The sequence below is a fragment of the Orcinus orca genome, chromosome 4 (genome assembly GCF_937001465.1).
Source record: "Orcinus orca chromosome 4, mOrcOrc1.1, whole genome shotgun sequence".
In the NCBI taxonomy this organism is placed as follows: domain Eukaryota; kingdom Metazoa; phylum Chordata; class Mammalia; order Artiodactyla; family Delphinidae; genus Orcinus; species Orcinus orca.
Window position 1 is genome coordinate 41,864,650 of NC_064562.1, and position 19,347 is coordinate 41,883,996.

At 39.9% G+C, this 19,347-nt stretch overlaps 1 protein-coding gene across 1 annotated transcript; it reads right to left on the reverse strand.

Moving 5' to 3' along the window:
- Positions 1 to 2,962: 2,962 nt before the first annotated feature.
- LOC101282110 (E3 ubiquitin-protein ligase MYLIP-like) lies at positions 2,963 to 6,160 on the reverse strand. The gene is given in 2 exon segments (XM_012537583.3): positions 2,963 to 4,922; positions 4,925 to 6,160. Coding segments are annotated over 2 exon segments (1,329 nt in total). The 5' UTR covers positions 5,946 to 6,160; the 3' UTR covers positions 2,963 to 4,614.
- Positions 6,161 to 19,347: the final 13,187 nt, after the last annotated feature.

The following is a 19,347-nucleotide window of genomic DNA, read 5'->3' on the forward strand; positions in this document are numbered from 1 at the left end:
GAGTTCCCTGAAATGTTATACAAGAGAGAAAAAATATTTTCCTAACTTTTAAGAAACTCCATCTAGGACTTCCCTGGCGGAGCAGTGGTTAAGAATCCTCCTGCCCATGCAGGGGACACGGGTTCAAGCCCTGGTCCGGGAAGATCCCACATGCCACAGAGCAACTAAACCCACGTGCCACAGTGCTTTAGAACCCATGAGCCACAACTACTGAGCCCACATGCCACAACTACTGAAGCCCACGTGCCTAGAGCCCGTGCTCCGCAACAAGGGAAGCCACCGCGCAGTGAGAAGCCCACGCGCCACAACAAAGAGTAGACGCTGCAACTAGAGAAAGCCTGCGTGCAGCAACGAAGACCCAACGCAGCTGAAAATAAATAAATAAATAATTAACTTAAAAAAGGAAAAGAAACTCCATCTATTTCTGTTTTCATCATGGAAGATAACTATAGTTCTCTCTAAATAAATAAATAAATTCATAATTTTTCAACTTCTTACAGTGTGCTCATTTGCTGCCTTTAATACAAAGGACTAGCAACTTCCCTCCTATAACCCCAGGAGCAGAAGGGATACTGGCAACCTACATAATATTCTGCTCAAGAATGTTTTAAGGCATCCTAAAGGAAACATTCTCCAACAAAGTCTGTTTCGTTATGTATTCAATAACCATATGTTCGTTTCCATGTGGATAATGTGCAGCATAATAGATACCTGCAATGATTCAAGGAGAAGGCAATTATGGACTCAAGGGGCTTTTACTGATTAGACTCTGAATGGCTCAAACATGACCAGAACTCCAATTGGGCATTATTAAAAGTTTGCTTTGATTCTTGGGTATTTGCTCTTTTGTGCATCACTAGCTTCTAAAAAGCACACACACTACCTTCCACGTTCAACGAATGCTATGATTAGTTATGATCCAAAGCCACAATGTCATTTTACATTTTGAATAAACCTTACTAAACTTGCCCCCAGTTTAATACTTTTCACACATGAAATCATAACTTTAATTCAAAATAAATCCTCTGAAACATTTACAGGACAGTAAATATGAGTCTAGTGAATGGATACATGAAAAAAATGAACAAAGCAGTCCTACAACGCAGGTAGATAAAAGAAACCTGAAAAGTAAAATGGGAAAATACATTCCTGGGCAATTCTTCTGCCCCAGAGGAAAAAAGGGGGGGGAAAAAAGTTAAACCACAATAATAATCTTATCACTTGTTATAGAAAATTCTAACATCTCGCAAAAGCCTGTATAGTGGGTGTGGGTAGAGGATCATTAATCACAGATAAAGCTATTGAGGTTTAGAGAGCTTATCTTTTCCCTAAGTTCATATAACTACTAAGACTTGTTCATTCAACATATATTTAAGTGCCAGGCACCTAGAAGTAAAATAACGTGATAGAATAGAGAGTAAGAAAACTGCTGTATATTGAGTGATAAGTGAAGGTCTCTCTAGAGTGGTAACATTTAAGCTGAGATCAAAAAAAAAGAGAGGGTCAGCCAAGAGAGATCAACAGAAAAAACACACCAAGGAGAAGCCATGGGTGCATAGGCCCTGAGGTGGGACAGAATTGGTGGGTTCAAGAACTAAAAGCAAGCTAGTGGGCTGGAGAGACTGAGTAAGGAGTTCTGGGGTATAGCCACCAATGATCCCTGCCTTTGGCATTCATACCTACCTACAGTGCTCTCCCACACTGTACCAGAGTCAGCCTGTATCACTAATGGTATACAGCAGAAATGACGGTATGTCATTCCTAAGGTTAGGTTATAAAAACTGCAGCCTCCATCTCTCTCTCTCTCTCTCTCTGTCTCTCTCTCTCTCTCTCAGATCATTCACTCTGGGGGAAGCCAGCTGTCATCTCATGATCTCACCCAGGTAACCTATGGAGAGGCCCATGTGCCACGGAATTAAGGCCTACCAATAATATGTGAGTAAGCTTGGAGACGGATCTTTCAGTACCAGTCAAGCCCAACAAAACTGGCTGATATCTTGACTGAACTAGAATGACCCAGTTTAGCTGCTCCTGGATTCCTGACTCAGAAACTGTGAGGGAATAGATGTTTGTTATTTTAAGCTGTCAATTTAGGGTAATTTATTACACAGCAATAGATACATGTAAGTCCAAACTTAGTTCACACCCCACCTTAAATAGCCATCCTGTAGCCACTCTTGGGGGCTAGGGGAAGGTACTCTGGCTGTGTGGCCTGCCTACAGGAAAACAGACCAGAGAAGAGACCAGCAGAAATCCTGGAAGTAGGTTAGAGGCTTTTTGGGCAGGAATCCCAGGATTTCATGTACCTGGTGCATGGTCTAAAAGACAAAGCATGGCTGTTTGTGGGCATACCTATTGATTCTGCAGACTCTTCACCCCATTGAGGGGGGTATAGCTGGAGAAAAGCCTTATAGCTGGAGAAAGGGGCCCTCATGGCTAGGTGAAAGCACAGAACTGCAGGATTCCCTTTAAACAAGTAAAAATCGTGTTTTATCATAAGGTTTCTAGGATATCCCACAGAACTCCAGAGAAAAGAAATGCACCAGCCATCAAGAAGCACCTGGAACCAGAGGTTCACAACACTTTCAGTTGTCTTTCTCCATCTCTGATCTATGCGATCTGCTTTGCATTTGCTGTATTTATCACTTGCCCTCTCCCTAGACTCACTTTTCCTATTTTCTGGTCAATATAGCAGAAAACAAGGTCACTAGGATTGTCAGCCACCAAAGAGAATGCTCTGATTGGCCCATCTTGGGCCAGATTCCAACTCTTGGACTAATCAACCAATTTGGAGATAGAGTTATATTGTACTAATACATGGCGATAATGGCTGTAAACTTGAGGACTGAATGGAAGAGGATTTCCTAAAGGAAAGGAGTTCTTCTTTTATATGTGCTCACCGTGTTCTTTTTTTTTTTTGCTTTAACATCTTTATTATCCTGAATATAAAAGACAGAAATCCTTTAAGATATAACAGAGTTCTTTATATGTGAAACATTATTTTTTTACAAGTGAAAAAATAAATACCTCTTGGAATAAAGGCTTATATGCTAATATGTGCCATAAAAAAGTAGAGTTTTAATATCTGACAAAATGTCTGTGCAAAGAAACAAATGCATAAACACATTACTGCTACATTAAGGCAATATGAAAAGTATACTCAGAAATCTCAGTAAAGTGACAGTGTAGGTTTCTAGCTTTAACTTAGCTAGTATTGCACCCAATAAGGTCATCCAGGTTCCAGACATCCTAGAAAACCAAGAAGCTGACCAGGTTCCAAAATGCCCAAGTGGGAGTGGAAAACATGATTAAGAATATAGAAACAAAAAACCCCGAAACCCCTCTAAAACATATAGAGGGACAACAAAAAGTTAACACTTAAGCATTTACTACCAAAAAAAGCTTACGATATCTAGGATACCTACTATAAGGCTGTAAAAGGCTTGATGGCTCAAGCAAAAGCAACCCCACTGGCTGAAGCTGGAGCAGGGTGCGTCGGAGAACTCACGAACGACCCCTGCTTTGTACATGGCGAAGCTTCATCTCAGTGAGCAATGCTCTTCCTTCCAAGGAACATGCGCTCCCTTTTCAATCTTAAAATATTCCACCAACTCAAGAGGCCCAAGGAGTGCTGACTACTCCACAGAAATCGTCTAACCAGACTGGTAGCATTTTATAATTGAAAGGCTTGGGGCCAGGGTAAGGAGAGGGGGAAAGAATAGGACACCATCCACGTGGAGGGATCTATTTTCCACTGGTTAGACTGGTTTAAATCTGACAACTTTGTGTCCACTTTAAAAAAGTCCCCGAATCAGGCTTCCCTGGTGGTGCAGTGGTTGAGGGTCTGCCTGCTGATGCAGGGGACGAGGGTTTGTGCCCCGATCCGGGAGGATCCCGCATGCCGCGGGGCTGCTGGGCCCGTGGGCCGTGGCCGCTGGGTCTGCGCGTCCAGAGCCTGTGCTCCGCAGCAGGAGGGGCCGCAGCAGTGAGAGGCCCGTGTACGGCAAAAAAAAAAAAAAAAAAAAAAAAAAAAGTCCCCGAATCGATTTTTAAATATGTTTGCCTCCCAATCTTTCTTGAGCAAGTTAGAAAAACAGAAATGACATTAAAATGACAGCTATCTCTTTAAGAAAAATTTTCCTATTAAAAATGTCCAGAGCTCTGTGACCCGTACAGAAAAGAACCAAGTAAATCCTTAAAATGAATCCTTACAAAATTGGCTGCAAGTAGGAAACTTACCTTGGGATATGTTAAGGAGACTTAAACATCATTTTCTAAAAGGTACTCACTTTTGGGCTATGCTGCCACTTAACTGACGTCAAAGATCTTCCTGATTTCTTTACTTGATCATAAAAGGAAGAAAAGTCCAAGGAACGTGTCTGGGTCCCAGAGCTCTTCCTGGTCACCAACCCGGAGGTGCTGATTCTACGCATGGTACATTTTGGCGGTAAGGAGTAGTCATACTGTTTCTAGTCTTCCTTTTTTTTTTTTCCCCCTAAACGTTGCATGGCAGATGGGCGCTGGAGTATTTATTCTCTCCACAATCTATCATGTTTATAGTTTATACCAGTGCAGTTCATGGAGACATGGCATGTCCAGTAAGTGCACAGCAGATCAGATCACAGTCAGGTTGAGAAGACTGGTGTGGGTCGGCAGGTTGACGTGCTGGACGTGGTCCACCCGTGACCTGCAGACAGGACAGGACTGGAGCTGGGCGGCGCAGCCCTCGCAGCACACAGTGTGGCCGCAGGGGCAGAAGGCTGAGTTGATCTCACCCTCGCAGCACAGCACGCACAGCATGGCCTCCTTGAGCTTGCGCAGCTTCTCCTGGAGGGCCCGGGTCTGCTGGCAGCCAAGGCCCTCGCAGCTGCCGCAGCTCATGCTGCTCTCCAAGGACTTCAGGGGAGAGTTTGGAGGGCTGGGTCGCTTCTCGGCACAAGATCCAGCACACCCGCGTTGTACAGAGCCCTCCTGGCGTGGTCATACGCCTCCTTGGAGGTTCTTTTAATATCGAAGACATACTTCTTGCCCAGGTTGATGTTTTCGTTCAGAAACAGAGAAGCCAAATGGCCCTTCAGGTCTCGGCTGTACTGCATCGTGACGGCACTGGTCACCGTGTCGCACCTGTAAAAAGCATGTGTCTCGGTGATGGCTCGGTAGAGCCCGCTGGCTGCCCGGGTGCTGATCATCTTGAACAAGAGCACGATGCTGTTCCCAGACTCCTTGGTGATGGTGAGGTACACGTTCTTCCCTGACTGGGTAGCCATCTGCACGACAGGGTAAGCGATCCTATTAATTGGGCTGAAGTCATCTTTACAAATTGAGATTCCTTCAGGTCCAACCCCAATGAGGAGTTTCTGCCCTTCGCTGTCCCTCACAGAATGCCATTCTGTGCCGTAGTTTTCCATTGCGGACACAATCTGCAAAACCTGGTATTCAGCCGAAGCCTGGCTGGTCCCCTCCAACTCCTTATGCTTTGCCACAATGCTGTTCAAGGTGGCACTGGAGAGCTCCTTGGCACACAGCTCTTCATAGCTGTACTTGGCTGTGTTCTGGTTATAGTCGCCAAACTTGGTCTGGGCCAGGAGGGCACTGAGTTCCACTGCTTGCTCTGGTGAACACTGGAGGTGGCCTGCCAGGAGGGCCTCCTTGATATGCAAGAAAAAGATATGCCTAGTCTGCTCCTGTAAGATGAGATGAGGCTCCACGAAGAACTTGACTCTCAGTTTAAGCCGGTAAGGGGCTAGCCCATCCATCTGCTGGGAGATCCGATTTCTCAGATTTAGCCATAAACTTTCACCTTTGCTACCCGTAAACTGCAGTCCAAAATAATCAACTTCTATAATTCCCAATCGTCTGCACACCTGGTTGAGGCAGTCCTCGCCGTTGGCTTCCGCCTCCACCTCCATCAGCACCGCGTCCGGCCTCGTCACATAGCACAGCATGGCTGGGGCCGCCGCTGCCGCCACAGCCGCCTCGTCTTTGCTGTGCGCGGGATTCAGACCCAGTTCCGGGCTCGGCGAGGCTGGCCCTCGGGAGGCTGAAGCCCTGCAGACCACTGCCCTGCAACCCGCAGCCGCCGCACCCTCCCCGCCATCCCCTCTCCAGCCCGCCCGCCAGCTGGCTCCCCGAGTCCCGCGGCGTCGCCGCACTCCAGCAGCCCGACCCTCACCGTGTTCTTATAAGGTAGAATTTAATTATCAAGATCATGAACAAATTAAACAGTTTAAATAACTGAATGTTTTCACAAATAAAATTAAAGCAAATAAAAAATATCCTGGAATACTGGCAAGAAGTCTTCAGGAGACTAGAGAGATAAAGAGAATAGAGCAGGGCTGTGCATACAATTTAACAGGCTGTACAATGCTCACCTTCTAGAATGCATCATTCATTATGACCCTATACTGCAGCCCCAGTCAATGAAATGTTTAGAGGAAAAAAACTGGCTTTCTGTGGCAGAGATTGCTTGGTCATGGATCATGAGTCCTTGGTATATAAGTCATTACATTTTTTAAAAAGCCTATATTTTCAAACTTTCTAAAATAGTCTGCATATTCTGGATAAATGTATCCAAATGACTGTTATTCAAATTATTTGCTAATTTAGATTTACATAAAGCTGCACACACAACTTTTTCCATATCAGCCTAAAACAAAAATAGAGTACTAATTTAAATGAGAAACAATCAGAATATCCATCTTTTTGGTCTTTTTCAGAGACAAGGCAGAAATTTCTTGAGAGGAAATGCCATTGACTCATCTTTGTAATGTGAGCTGCAGAAGGATGGACTTCATGCATTAAATTCTTCAGAAAGTCAAAGTAATTCACAGAAAACATCAATTACTATGAAGTTACAGAGAAAGTTTGTATATTTTAAAGAAAGTTAATTGGAGAAGTTGGTCTCCTCCTGGGAAGTTTAACCATGTAATCTCAAATAATTCACTGGAAACTAACTCAGCAGAACCCTCAGTTATCAAGACATTTCCCAATACTAAACTTGCAAGACAGGAAAAAATGAATCTTAGGAATATAAAATGTAACAAAATTTATTCATAAAAATAATTTCCTTTCCACCGATATTAACCTCTTATGTAGCCCGCCCACGTGTACCATGTTTTGAACGATTTTGTGTTCAAAGTTGTAATTATTAAATATTATTTAATATTTATTAGTCAATGATTTAGTTATCATTCTGAGTTTCTGATTTACCATTTAACAAAATTATGGTCAAAAACAAAGAATCTAGTATGTCAGTTAATCTGGACAACTTCGTTGAAGTTAATATATAATTTCTGTTATTTTTTTTACGGTAGTGAAAATAATTCACTGATGCCCGTTATTACATTTGAGCCTATTAGAGTTCAAGGATCTTAGTCTAGTAACCAGAGTTCTAAAATTATCATAAATTAAATTTACTCTTCAAAACTTATATCCATAATTATATATCAAAAAATTATATATTGAAAATGTTCAAGATAAAGACCATAATGTAATATCTGAATGATCAAAATTAAAATTTTTCACCACACCAAAAAATATATTTGCAAAGCGCCTTAGTAAGCAAGGAATACAAAAGCATAATGCATTCTCCCAATGAGCTCAGAGGACACTGAGAGTTATATTTATTCATTTATCTAACCAGCAAAGAGTGGATACCACTTATGCACCAGGCTTTGTTAATGCTTTGTTAAATCTCTGCCCTCAAAGTACTCACTAACCAGTAGAGGGAGGAAAATAAGTGCTACAATAGGTACTGATGTAGAGAGGATTAGAGGCATGAGGGCAGGAGTAATCAGCAACACTTGGAGTTTTAGGAAATTCATTATAAGAAGGTGATATGAACAGAAAAAGTAGAAGATACTATACATATGGAATTTGAGTAGGATATTCCTGGTGATAGGAAAATGGCTAGTGAAGAAACTAAAAGACTATCACAGCCTGGCATGCTTGGAGAACTGCAAGCTGGATATCAGTAATATGATAAGATGGGAGCAGGAGAAAGGGTACAGCAAGCGATAAGAATAGGAAAGTTTACAAAGTAAAGCATATACATTTTAAATTTTGATGTAAGGTAGAATATTGTCAAAGTACTGCAGACTTAGTTTCCTAGACAATGGAAATCTATTGTAGATATTTAAATAAGTAACTGACATGATTGCTATCTTGTATTTTCTAATAAAATAAAATAAAACCTTTGATACCAAAACCAGAGAAGGAGAATACAAAAAGAAAACTACAGAACCAGATATCTCATGAACATAGACACAAATTTCTCAGAAAAAAAAAAAAAGAAAGAAAAAGTAAATTGAACCCTACAATACATAAAAAGAATCAGGACTTCCCTGGTGGCACAGTGGTTAAGAATCCCCCTGCCAGTGCAGGGCACACAGGTTCGAGCCCTGGTGCGGGAAGATCCCACATGCCACGGAGCAACTACTCCCGTGCACCACAACCACTGAAGCCAGCGCACCTAGAACCCGTGCTCCGCAACAAGAGAAGCCACTGCAGTGAGAAGCCCATGCACCACAACAAAGAGTAGCCCGCACTCGCAGCAACTAGAGAAAGCCCACGGACAGCAACAAAGACCCAATGCAGCCCCAAAATATTAATTAATTAATTATTTTTTTAAAAAAAGAATCATACACCAAAACCATTCAGAGTTTATCACAGGATTGCAAGAACGGTTCAATATTTGAAAATCAATCAATCTAATTCACCATACTAACAGTTTAAGGAAAAGAAAACCATATGATCTTATCAACTGATGCAGAAAACATTTGACAAAACTCAACAACCTGGGCTTCCCTGGTGGTGCAGTGGTTGAGAGTCCGCCTGCCAATACAGGGGACACGGGTTCGTGCCCCGGTCCGGGAAGATCCCACATGCCACGGAGCGGCTGGGACCGTGAGTCATGGCCACTGAGCCTGCGCGTCCGGAGCCTGTGCTCCGCAACGGGAGAGGCCACAACAGTGAGAGGCCCGCGTACCGCAAAAAAAAAAATGTAAAGCAATACCATTTACAATTGCTCCCCAAAATTAAATACTTATGTATAAATCTAATGAAACATGTACAAGACCTGAGTCCTAGACTTTCAAGAAAAGAAATTCCTTTGAGCATCTGGGAAAAGGAGAAAATTACTCATAAGGGAAAAAAATTAGACTTTCATCAGACATTTCAACAACAAACTTTATTCTAAAATAAATTGGAGTAACATATTTAAGATACTTGTATTAGTCAGACTTCTCCAGAGAAACAGAACCAATAGGATTTGGAGAGAGAGAGAGGGAGAAAGAGAGTGTATTTTAAGGAAATGGCTCTTGCAATTATGGAGGCTGACAAGTCCAAACTCTGGACTTCAGGTTGGAAAACAGGGAAGAGTCGATTTGATTCAAATCCAAAAGCTATTAGTCTGGAGAAAAGGGAAGAGACAAGTAGTGGAGACAGTAGTAGTGCTATCAAGTAGTGGAGAATTTCCTCTTGCTTGGAGGATGTCAGTCTTGTTCTATTCAAGCCTTCAACTGATTGGGTGAGTTCTACCCGCATTATCGAGAATAATCTGCTTTACTCAAAGTCCACTGATGTAAATCATCCAGAATAAAGTTTGACAATATACATGGGCACCATGGCTCAGCTAAATTGACACTTAAATTAACCACCACAATACTTGAAGAAAAAAACACTTGAACTAGGAATTTTATATCCAGAAAAACTGCTTTCCAAGTATAAAAAGGCACAGACAAAATATTAACATCAGGAACTCAGAGAACAATATGCTCATGAGTCCTTCCTGAGGAATCCATGGATAATGAACTGCAGAAAATCAAATTAACTAGAGAAATATTAACATAAGAGTTAGCAGAATTGAGCACCAGTGTCTTCTTAAATTACGAAAGGGAAGACAACCTGCTTCCCGAGGAAGGAATGCCACGCCACATATATAACATTGCTAAAGGATTAAACCTGAGTATGATCGAGCCTCTGGATTCAAGGACCATTTGCAGAAAATATAGAGGACAAAGGAAAACTAAACTGCCCCTTGAGATACAATCAGCAAGAGCCAGAAAATGGAAAATACAGGTCCCAGGACTCAGGTTCTTCAACAGATCTTAAGGCAAAGAAAGGGATGAAATAATGACTATAGAAGAAAAGAAATATAAATCCAAAATGTTTAAAAACAAGATAAAACTAGTATTTAGGGATGCACACTGGAGTGATAAAACTGTAAAGGAATGCAATGAGCGATTACAATAAAAATTAAGACGGTGATTACTTTTGAGGGTAAAAAGGCCCTTGTAATTAGAATGCTTCTAAGCAGGACCACAGTGTGACTTTGGTGGGCCTGAGGTACTTTGCCTTTTATAAGTTATAGTTTATGACTGAGTTGGTATAAAGAGGAACATATTCATATATTAATATTGTATACTAAAATATTTCTTCTGTTTTTCTTAAAAGAAATTAAGGCATTCCATAAGCCCCTAAAATAATTCAAAATATTTTAAGAGAAATATAAACATTTTTATGGCCAGCATGGTCATTCTTCGGTGAAGTCTCTCTTCCTTGTTCATAGCCAGTAGCTTTTCATTGTGTCCTCACATGGTAAAAGGGGCTAGGGCATCTCCGTGGAGCCTCTTTTATAAAACACTAATCCCATGATGAGGGCTCCACCATCATGGGATTAGTGTTTAGCACCTTCCAAAGGTGTTATCTCCTAATACCATCTTCTTTGTGTGTTAGGATTTCAACATATGGATTTAGCGGGGGACACAAACATTCAGACCATAGCATAGACCAACAGAACAGAATGGAGAGCTCAGAAAAAAATCCACACCCAGAGATAAATTCTTGATCTTCAACAAGGTTACCAAAAACACACAAAGAGGAATAAATGTTCAATAGATGGTGCTGAGAAAACTAGATATCCAAATGCAAAAGAATGAAATTGTATTCTTATCTCACAACACATATAAAAATCAACATGAAATGTATTAAAGACTTGAACATAAGACCTGAAACAGTAAAACTATTGGAAGACAACATAGGAAAAAATGTTTCTTGAGTCTGGCTTAGGCAATGATTTTTTGGACCTGACCCCAAAAGCACAGCAACAAAAGCAAAAATAGACAACTGGGATTGTATCAAAATAAAAAGCTTCTTCACAGCAAAGGAAACAGTCAATGGAGTGAAACCTACAAACTTATAGGAATTTGCTGAAATCATAACCAATTGCTGAGCTTCTTACAGAATATTGGGAAGTCTATTTTATTTATCTCATAGACAAGGTGACTAGAGTTAACATCTGGATCAATTTCTTTTTGCTTTTTGCTTTTGTTTTTGTTTTTATTTTTTACATCCCCGCTACCACCAAAAGCACTGGAAAGAATATCAGAGAAACACAGGCTTAACTGAAGATAACAAAGCTATCATAATATTAGAAATGATAAAAATACAATAGTCTCATGAAACAAATCAATATCCAAAAACCTGTAATAAATATCTTCTAGATACCAACATTATTTCCTTCATTCAGCTTTGACTCCAATCCCTGATGCTATGCCTAGCACATTATAGGTGCCCAAGAAACAATTGTTGAACTAAATAAATCTATAGACTAAAAATCTGTCCTTATTAAGGCCTTTTCCTTAATGTAGAATATTACTGCATTTGAGTTTTCACTAGACAGTTGGTATTCATGCAAGCAGTCGTAACTAGGGACTTTCAAACTTCTTAAGGCATAAAAATACCAGTTTAGAAATTCCTTGTTCCTGGAATAATTTTTTTTAAGAACTGCCATTGAAAGCCTGAAAAAAAAAAAAAAAAGGTCTGATATTGTATCCAAAGAAATGTACTTACTAAAGCAGAGTCTGCATGCTTCTGAATACTCACGCATGTGCATAGTGAGTAGAATTCCAGAAATGGTGAATACTCCTTCTTCTCACTAAATTAACATTATGAATGTAAATCTTACAGATGAGACCACCGACAAGGAAAAGAGATTGAGTGGGTCATTATATAACTGGTATAAGAACAACAAAAAAATACTGAAGAAAATTTTAGAAAACAATAACTTTTAAGCTGAAAAAAAAACTGTTTTGACTGCTGCTAGAATAATTATATTAGCAGCTAAAGCTGTGTTCTGCTCCCAAATACCTGTTCATTGAAACACTTCTATTATGAAAGAGACAAATTAAAAACATAAAAATTAATCAAGAGTTTATTTCAAAAAGCAATTTCTTTATGTAGCAGGAGAAAAATATTATAACCTCACAGCTCTATAATTAGGAAAGATCATGTTAGTTTAAAGGCCTTCATTCAACTGAGCTACTCTGTAGAAAAGAGAGAATTTATATCAGAAAGAGGAAAGAAGAGGTCAGTATTCCAAGATGGAGGAAATGAGAAAGAAAAATGGGAGAGAGAGGGAGAGAGGGAGAAAAGAACAGATAAGAGACCACATGCTCTGCAATAACTTCCCATCTTGAAACATCTCCTCAAATATATAGCAAATGCTGATAAAACTTATTAGACCTCTGTTGCCTGTCACCTTATAGGGGAAGAGAAAATCACTTTAATAGGGTGAAACTTGTATATGGGATGTGAAAGTATTCTTTTCAAAAACTTTTTTTAATTCTCATAAAACACAAGTCAATGACTTATTCAACTCATTGATGAGGGGACCAGCAAGATGGAGAGCTGGTTCCAGGAGCATTGGGGGAGTTGGGTGTCATATACCATGTGAAAAAGAATGTTAGAATAACATTTTAGGTTAGATACAAAACTAGTTGTATCCTACAGGACAATAAAAGCATAACCTAAGGATATAAACCATTTGCATTTCTACTAGAAAAAAAATTCAGAGGTTAACATTAATTTCAGTCTGGTCTCTGAATCATAGCAAATAAAAGCTCAAAAAAGATATTTCCCTTTTGGAGGGTTGACAAAACTATGGCTTGCAGGCTAGCCATTTGGTTTTATAAATACAGGCAAACCTCTGAGATGTTGTGGATTTGGTTCCAGAACACTTCAATAAAGTGAATATGGCAATAAAACAAGTCTCATGAATGTTTTTGGTTTCCCAGTGCACATAAAACTTATGTTAACACTATACTGTGGTCTGTTAAGTGTGCAATAGCATTATGCCTGAAAAGCAATGTACATATATTAATTTAAAAATACTTTAATGCTAAAAAATGCTAGTCATCATCTGAGCCTTCAGCAAGTCGTAATCTTTTTGCAATAGTAACATCAAAGATCACTGATGACAGAGAACTTCCCGGGTGGTCCAGTGGTAAAGAATCCGCCTTCCAATGCAAGGAAGCGGGTTCCATCCCTGGTCAGGGAACTAAGATCCCACATGTCACAAGACAACTAAGCTCACGCACCAGAGCTACTGAGCTCGCGCGCCTCAACTAGAGCCTGCATGCTGCAAACTACAGAGCCCACGCCCTCTGGAGCCCGTGCCACAACTAGAGAAGAGAAAATCCGCACTCCACAACTAGAGAGAAGCCTGCACACCACAACGAAGAGCCCGCGCACAGCAACGAAAGATCCTGCATGCCTCGACAAAGATCCCACGTGCCACAACTGAGACCCAATGCAGCCAAAAATAAATAAATAAATAATAAATAAATCTTTTAAAATAAATTTATTTATTTTATTTTTGGCTGCATTGGGTCTTCATTGCTGCACTCGGGCTTTCTCTAGTTGCAGCGAGTGGGGCTACTCTTTGTTGCGGTGCACAGGCTTCTCATTGCAGTGGCTTCTCTTGTTGTGGAGCACGTGGCTCTAGAGCACAGTCTCAGTAGTTGTGGCGCACGGGCTTAGTTCCTCCGTGGCATGTGGGATCTTCCCAGACCAGGTCTCGAACCCGTGTCCCCTGCATTGGCAGGCGGATTCTTAACCACTGCACCACCAGAGAAGCCCAACAAGTCTTAAAAAAAAAAAGAAAAAAAAGATCACTGATGACAGACCACCATAACAAATATAATAATAATGAAAAGCTTGAAATATTGTGAGAATCTGAAATATCGTGAGAATAGTGCGCAAATGTTGTTGGAAAAATGGTGCTGATAGACTTGCTCAATGAAGGATTGCCAGAAACCTTCAATTTGTAAAAACGCAGTATCTCCAAAGCGTAATAAAATGAAGCACAATAAAACAAGGTATGCCTATAAAAATCTTTTGGGACACAGCCATGTTCATTTGTTTAAATATTTTCTATGGCTGCTTTCAAGCTACAACAGCAGAGTTTAGTAGTTGTAACAGAGATTATATGGACTGCAAGTTTAAAATATTTACGGCCTGACCCTTTAAGGAAAAGTTTGCCAACCTCTGCCCTAGATGATTAAATAAATTACTGAGAAGTCCTGTAAAAAATACTCCACTGGGACATTAAAAGGACATGCTGCCCACTCTTTGCCTTGTTTCCAAATTTTGAACAGCTTTTCCTTAAAAAGAAAATTTAGGTAGGGTAAAGCATAACTTTTTGATGCAAGGTCCAGACCACAAAGAGTACAAAAACTAGAAATTAGCAGATATCAGAAAAGAGCTTTGAACTTTCACAGGCAATGGCATTAACTGGGGCCACAAGCCTATTATAGTGGCAAAGGGCAAGACTGCTGCAGATGGTAACTAGGTAATATAGTAACTATAGAGTAGAGGCAGTAGAGTTTGTCAAATCTTCCGTACTTTCTCCTCTTTATAAAACACAGTAATAATTGTTCACTGTAATCATCCTGGGATATAACACTATCCCGAAGTCTGTCAGTGTTTCATGAAAGGGAATTTAATCTTGTTCAGCATAGTTTCAGTGATACTGAGTATTCTACTGGTCTGAATCTTATAGTACAAACAGTATGTAATGCATGTCCTGTGGCAATGGTTTTCAAACTGCACTCGGTAAGGGAAGGTGGATGTGGGATAGAGGAGTCAGTAATTAAGACTCCCAACCTTTTTCTCTTATTTTAATCCCAGGATCTGACTTTTACCAATTTTAAAAAATCAAGTGTCCACTTTGAATTAAGGTCTATGTGGCAGGGTGGGGACGGGGGCGGGAACTGCCCCAACTGCCCAAAGATGCTGCTCAGGGGTCAAGACTTTTCAATGAGAAGAGAGAAAAAACATAGAAATGAAACAGGGAATATCACAGCCAATCTTGCAGCCATTAAAAGCATACTATTGAAAGTATTTTTAAAGTCATTAAAAGTACTATGGGGACTTCCCTGGTGGCGCAGTGGTTAAGAATCTGCCTGCCAATGTAGGAGACACGGGTTCGAGCCCTGGTCCGGGAAGATCCCACATGCCATGGAGCAACTAAGCCCATGAGCCACAACTACTGAGCCTGTGCTCGACAGCCCACGAGCCACAACTACTGAGCTCACACACTGGAACTACTGAAGCCCGCGCGCCTAGAGCCCGTGCTCTGCAACAAGAGAAGCCACCGCAATGAGAAGCCCACATCACAACGAAGAGTAGCCCCCGCTCGCCGCAACTAGAGAAAGCCCACACGCAGCAACGAAGACCCAACGCAGCCAAAAGTAAATAAATTTAGGAAAGAAAAAAGTACTATGAACAACTTTATTCTCATAAATTTGACAATTTGAAAGAAATGGACCACTTCTTCAAAAACCACAAACAACCAAAAAGACCCAACATGAAATAGGGAACAAGAATAGTCCTATAATCACTAAAAAGAACTTGGATTCAAAATCTTTAAACTCCTGAAAAAGAAATCTCCAGGTTACAATGGTTTCTCTTAGAATTTTATCAAACATTTAAAGAAATAACACCGATTTAACACAGTCTCTTTCAGAAAATTGGAGAGAGAACACTTCCCAACTTATTTTATTACCCTGATACCAAAACAAGACAACAATATGACTTAAAAATAAAACTACAGACCAATATCTCTCATGAACTTGGACACCAAAATCCTAATAAGCTATTAGTACAGTTGTCCCTCAGCATTTATAGGGGATTGATTCCAGGATGCCCTGCAGATACCAAACTCCTTGGATTTTCAAGTTCCTTATATAAAATGACATAGTATTTGCATATAATCTATGCACATCCTCCAGTACACTTTAAATCATTACTTGTAATACCTAACACAATGTAAATGCTATGAAAATAGTTGCCACCAAGTGGCAAAATCTAGTTTTGCTTTTTGGAACTTCCTGGAAATTTTTAAAAATATTTTTGACCCATGGTTGGTTTTATCTGCAGATGCAGAACCTGAGGATATGGAGAGCCAAATGTAAAGTAAGTCCAACAATATGTCAAAAGAACAATACACAGTGAACAGGTGGGATTTATACCAGGTATGCAGGCTGATTCAATATCCAAAAATAAATCAGTGAAACCTAACATATCAATAGGCTAAAGAGGAAAAATCACACAATCATATCTATTGACAGAGAAAAAATATTTAACAAAATTCAACAGTTATCATGATTAAAAAAAAAAAAATAGGCACAGCCCGAATAGAGAGAAACTTTTTCTATTCCACACAGATTGAATCATGTGTCTTGCACCCATGCTAGATTCAGGGAACCAACTCTTACACTCTGACCATTGCTCACAAAGAGCATCTCCAAAAGGCCAACAGCTAACATCATACCTAAAGGTGAAAGACTAAATGCTTTTCTTCTAAGACTGGGGACAGGGAAAGTATGTCCACTCTCACCAAAATATTCAATTCAAAATAATTGTATTTAAAATTGTGCCAGATGTTCTAGTCACTGCAATAAGGCAAGAAAAAGAAATAAAAGGCATACAGATTGGAAAAAAAGAAATAAAACTCTCTCTATTTGCAAACGACATAATTGTCTATGTAGAAAATCCTAAAGAATCTACAAGAATAACTCCTAGAACTAATAAATGATTTCAGTGAGGTCACAGGACACAATATCAACACACAGAAATCAACTGCATTTCTGTATACTGACAACAAATAAGTGGAAACTGAAATCTGAAACTCAAAACCATTTACAAATTTTCTAAAGAAAATGAAATAGGTATCAATCTAACAAAACAATACTTAGATATAAATCTAACAAAAGCAGTATCTGTATGATGAAAATCATAAACTGCTGATGAAAGAAATCAAAGATCTAAAAAATACATGGAAAAATAACTGTGTTCATGGATTGGAAGTCACAACATATTAAAGATGTCAATTCTCCTTAAATTGAATCTATAGATATAATGCAATTCCTACAAAAATCTCAGCAAGGATTTTTGTGGACATCAACAAGCTTATGCTAAAATTTGTACGGAAAGAGAAAGGTCCCAGAACATCCAAAACAATTTTTAAAAAGAATAAAGTAGGGCTTCCCTGGTGGCGCAGTGGTTGAGAGTCCGCCTGCCGATGCAGGGGACACGGGTTCGTGCCCTGGTCCAGGAGGATCACACATGCTGCGGAGCGGCTGGGCCCGTGAGCCATGGCCGCTGAGCCTGTGCATCCGGAGCCTGTGCTCCGCAACGGGAGAGGCCACAACAGTGAGAGGCCTGCGTACCGCAAAAAAAAAAAAAAAAAAAAAAAAAAAAAAAAGAACAAAGTAGGAGGAATCATTTTTCCCAATATTAAGACTTACTATATAGCTACAATAATCAAGACTATATAGTATTGGTAAAGGGATAGACAATGGAGCAGTGGAACAGAACTATGAACCCAGAAATCAACCCACACAAATATGCCCAATTATGTTTTCACAAAGGAGCAAAATTAATTCAATAGAGGAGAAATAATCTTTTTAACAAATGGTGCTGGACCAGTTGAATATCCATAGGCAAAAAAATAAAATAAGGAAACTTGACCTAAACCTCACACCTTCTACAATGATTAACTCAAGTAGATCATAGACTAAAATGTAAAACATAAAACTATAAAATCATAGAAAACCTTCAGGACCTAAGACTAAGCAAAGAGTTGTTACACTTGACACCAAAATCATCCCATAAAAGGGAAAAAATGGTGAATTTGATCTCATGAAAATGTAAAACTTCTGCTTTGTTAAAGCCTATGCGGGAGAATGAAGAGCCAAGCTACAGACTGGGAGAAAATGTTTGCAAACCACATATCTATCAAAGACCTAGAATCTAAAATAAAGAACTAACAAAATTGAACAGTAAAATATTCAAACAATCCAATTAAAAGATGGGCAAAAGGGCTTCCCTGGTGGCACAGTGGTTGAGAATCTGCCTGTCAATGCAGGGGACACGGTTTCGAGCCCTGGTCTGGGAGGATCCCACATGCCGCGGAGCAACTGGACCCGTGACCCACAACTACTGAGCCTGCGCATCTGGAGGCTGTGCTCCGCAACAAGAGAGGCCGCGATAGTGAGAGGCCCGCGCACTGGGATGAAGAGTGGCCCCCGCTCGCCACAACTAGAGAAAGCCCTCGCACAGAAACGAAGACCCAACACAGCTAATAAATAAATAAATAAATGTATTTAAAAGAAGTCAGGAGACATTTTCTTAAAAAAAAAAAAAAAAGATGGGCAAAAGACACAAAGCTACATTTCATTGAAGAGGATATGAGATGACAAATAAGCACATGAAAAGATGTTTAACATAGCTTGCAATCAGGAAGATGCAAATTAAAACCACAATAACATATCACTATACTTCTATCAGAATGCCTAAAATTTAAAATAGTGATAACACCAAATGCTGGCAAGGATGCAGAGAAACTGGATCACTCATACATCACTGGTGGGAATGTACAATGGTTCAGTCATTCTAGAAGGCAGGCTGACAATTTCTCAAAAAAAACTAACGGTGAAATTACTGTATAAACCAGCAATTGCATTCTTTGGCATTTATTCCAAAGAAAAGAAAATTTATGTTTACGCAAAATCCTGTACATAAACGTTCATAGTAGCCTTATTCATAATAGCCAAAAACTGGAAACGACCAAATATCCTTCAATACATACTGTGGAATATACTGCTCCACAGGAAAAAGGAACAGACTGCTGAGAGACGCAACAACTTAGATGCAGCTCCAAGGACTTAGGCTGAAGGGGAAAAGCCAAACGTTACATAGTATATAATTCCATTCTTATGACATCTGTGAAATAACATAGTTATAAAGTGAAGAACAGATTAGGGGCTGCCTGGTACCTGGGATGGGGGTTTGTCTATAAAGGGACATATGGTAAAGTAGCTAATTATGGTGGTGGTTACTGCATAGAGTTACACACCACACACATACACACAATGAACACATGTAACTGGTGACAACAGAATTGTACAGTGTCAATTTTCTAGTTTTAATATTGTACTATAATGTCTTATGTAAAACATTAACATTGGAGGATGCTTGGTGAAGGGTGCACAGGACCTCCGTGTA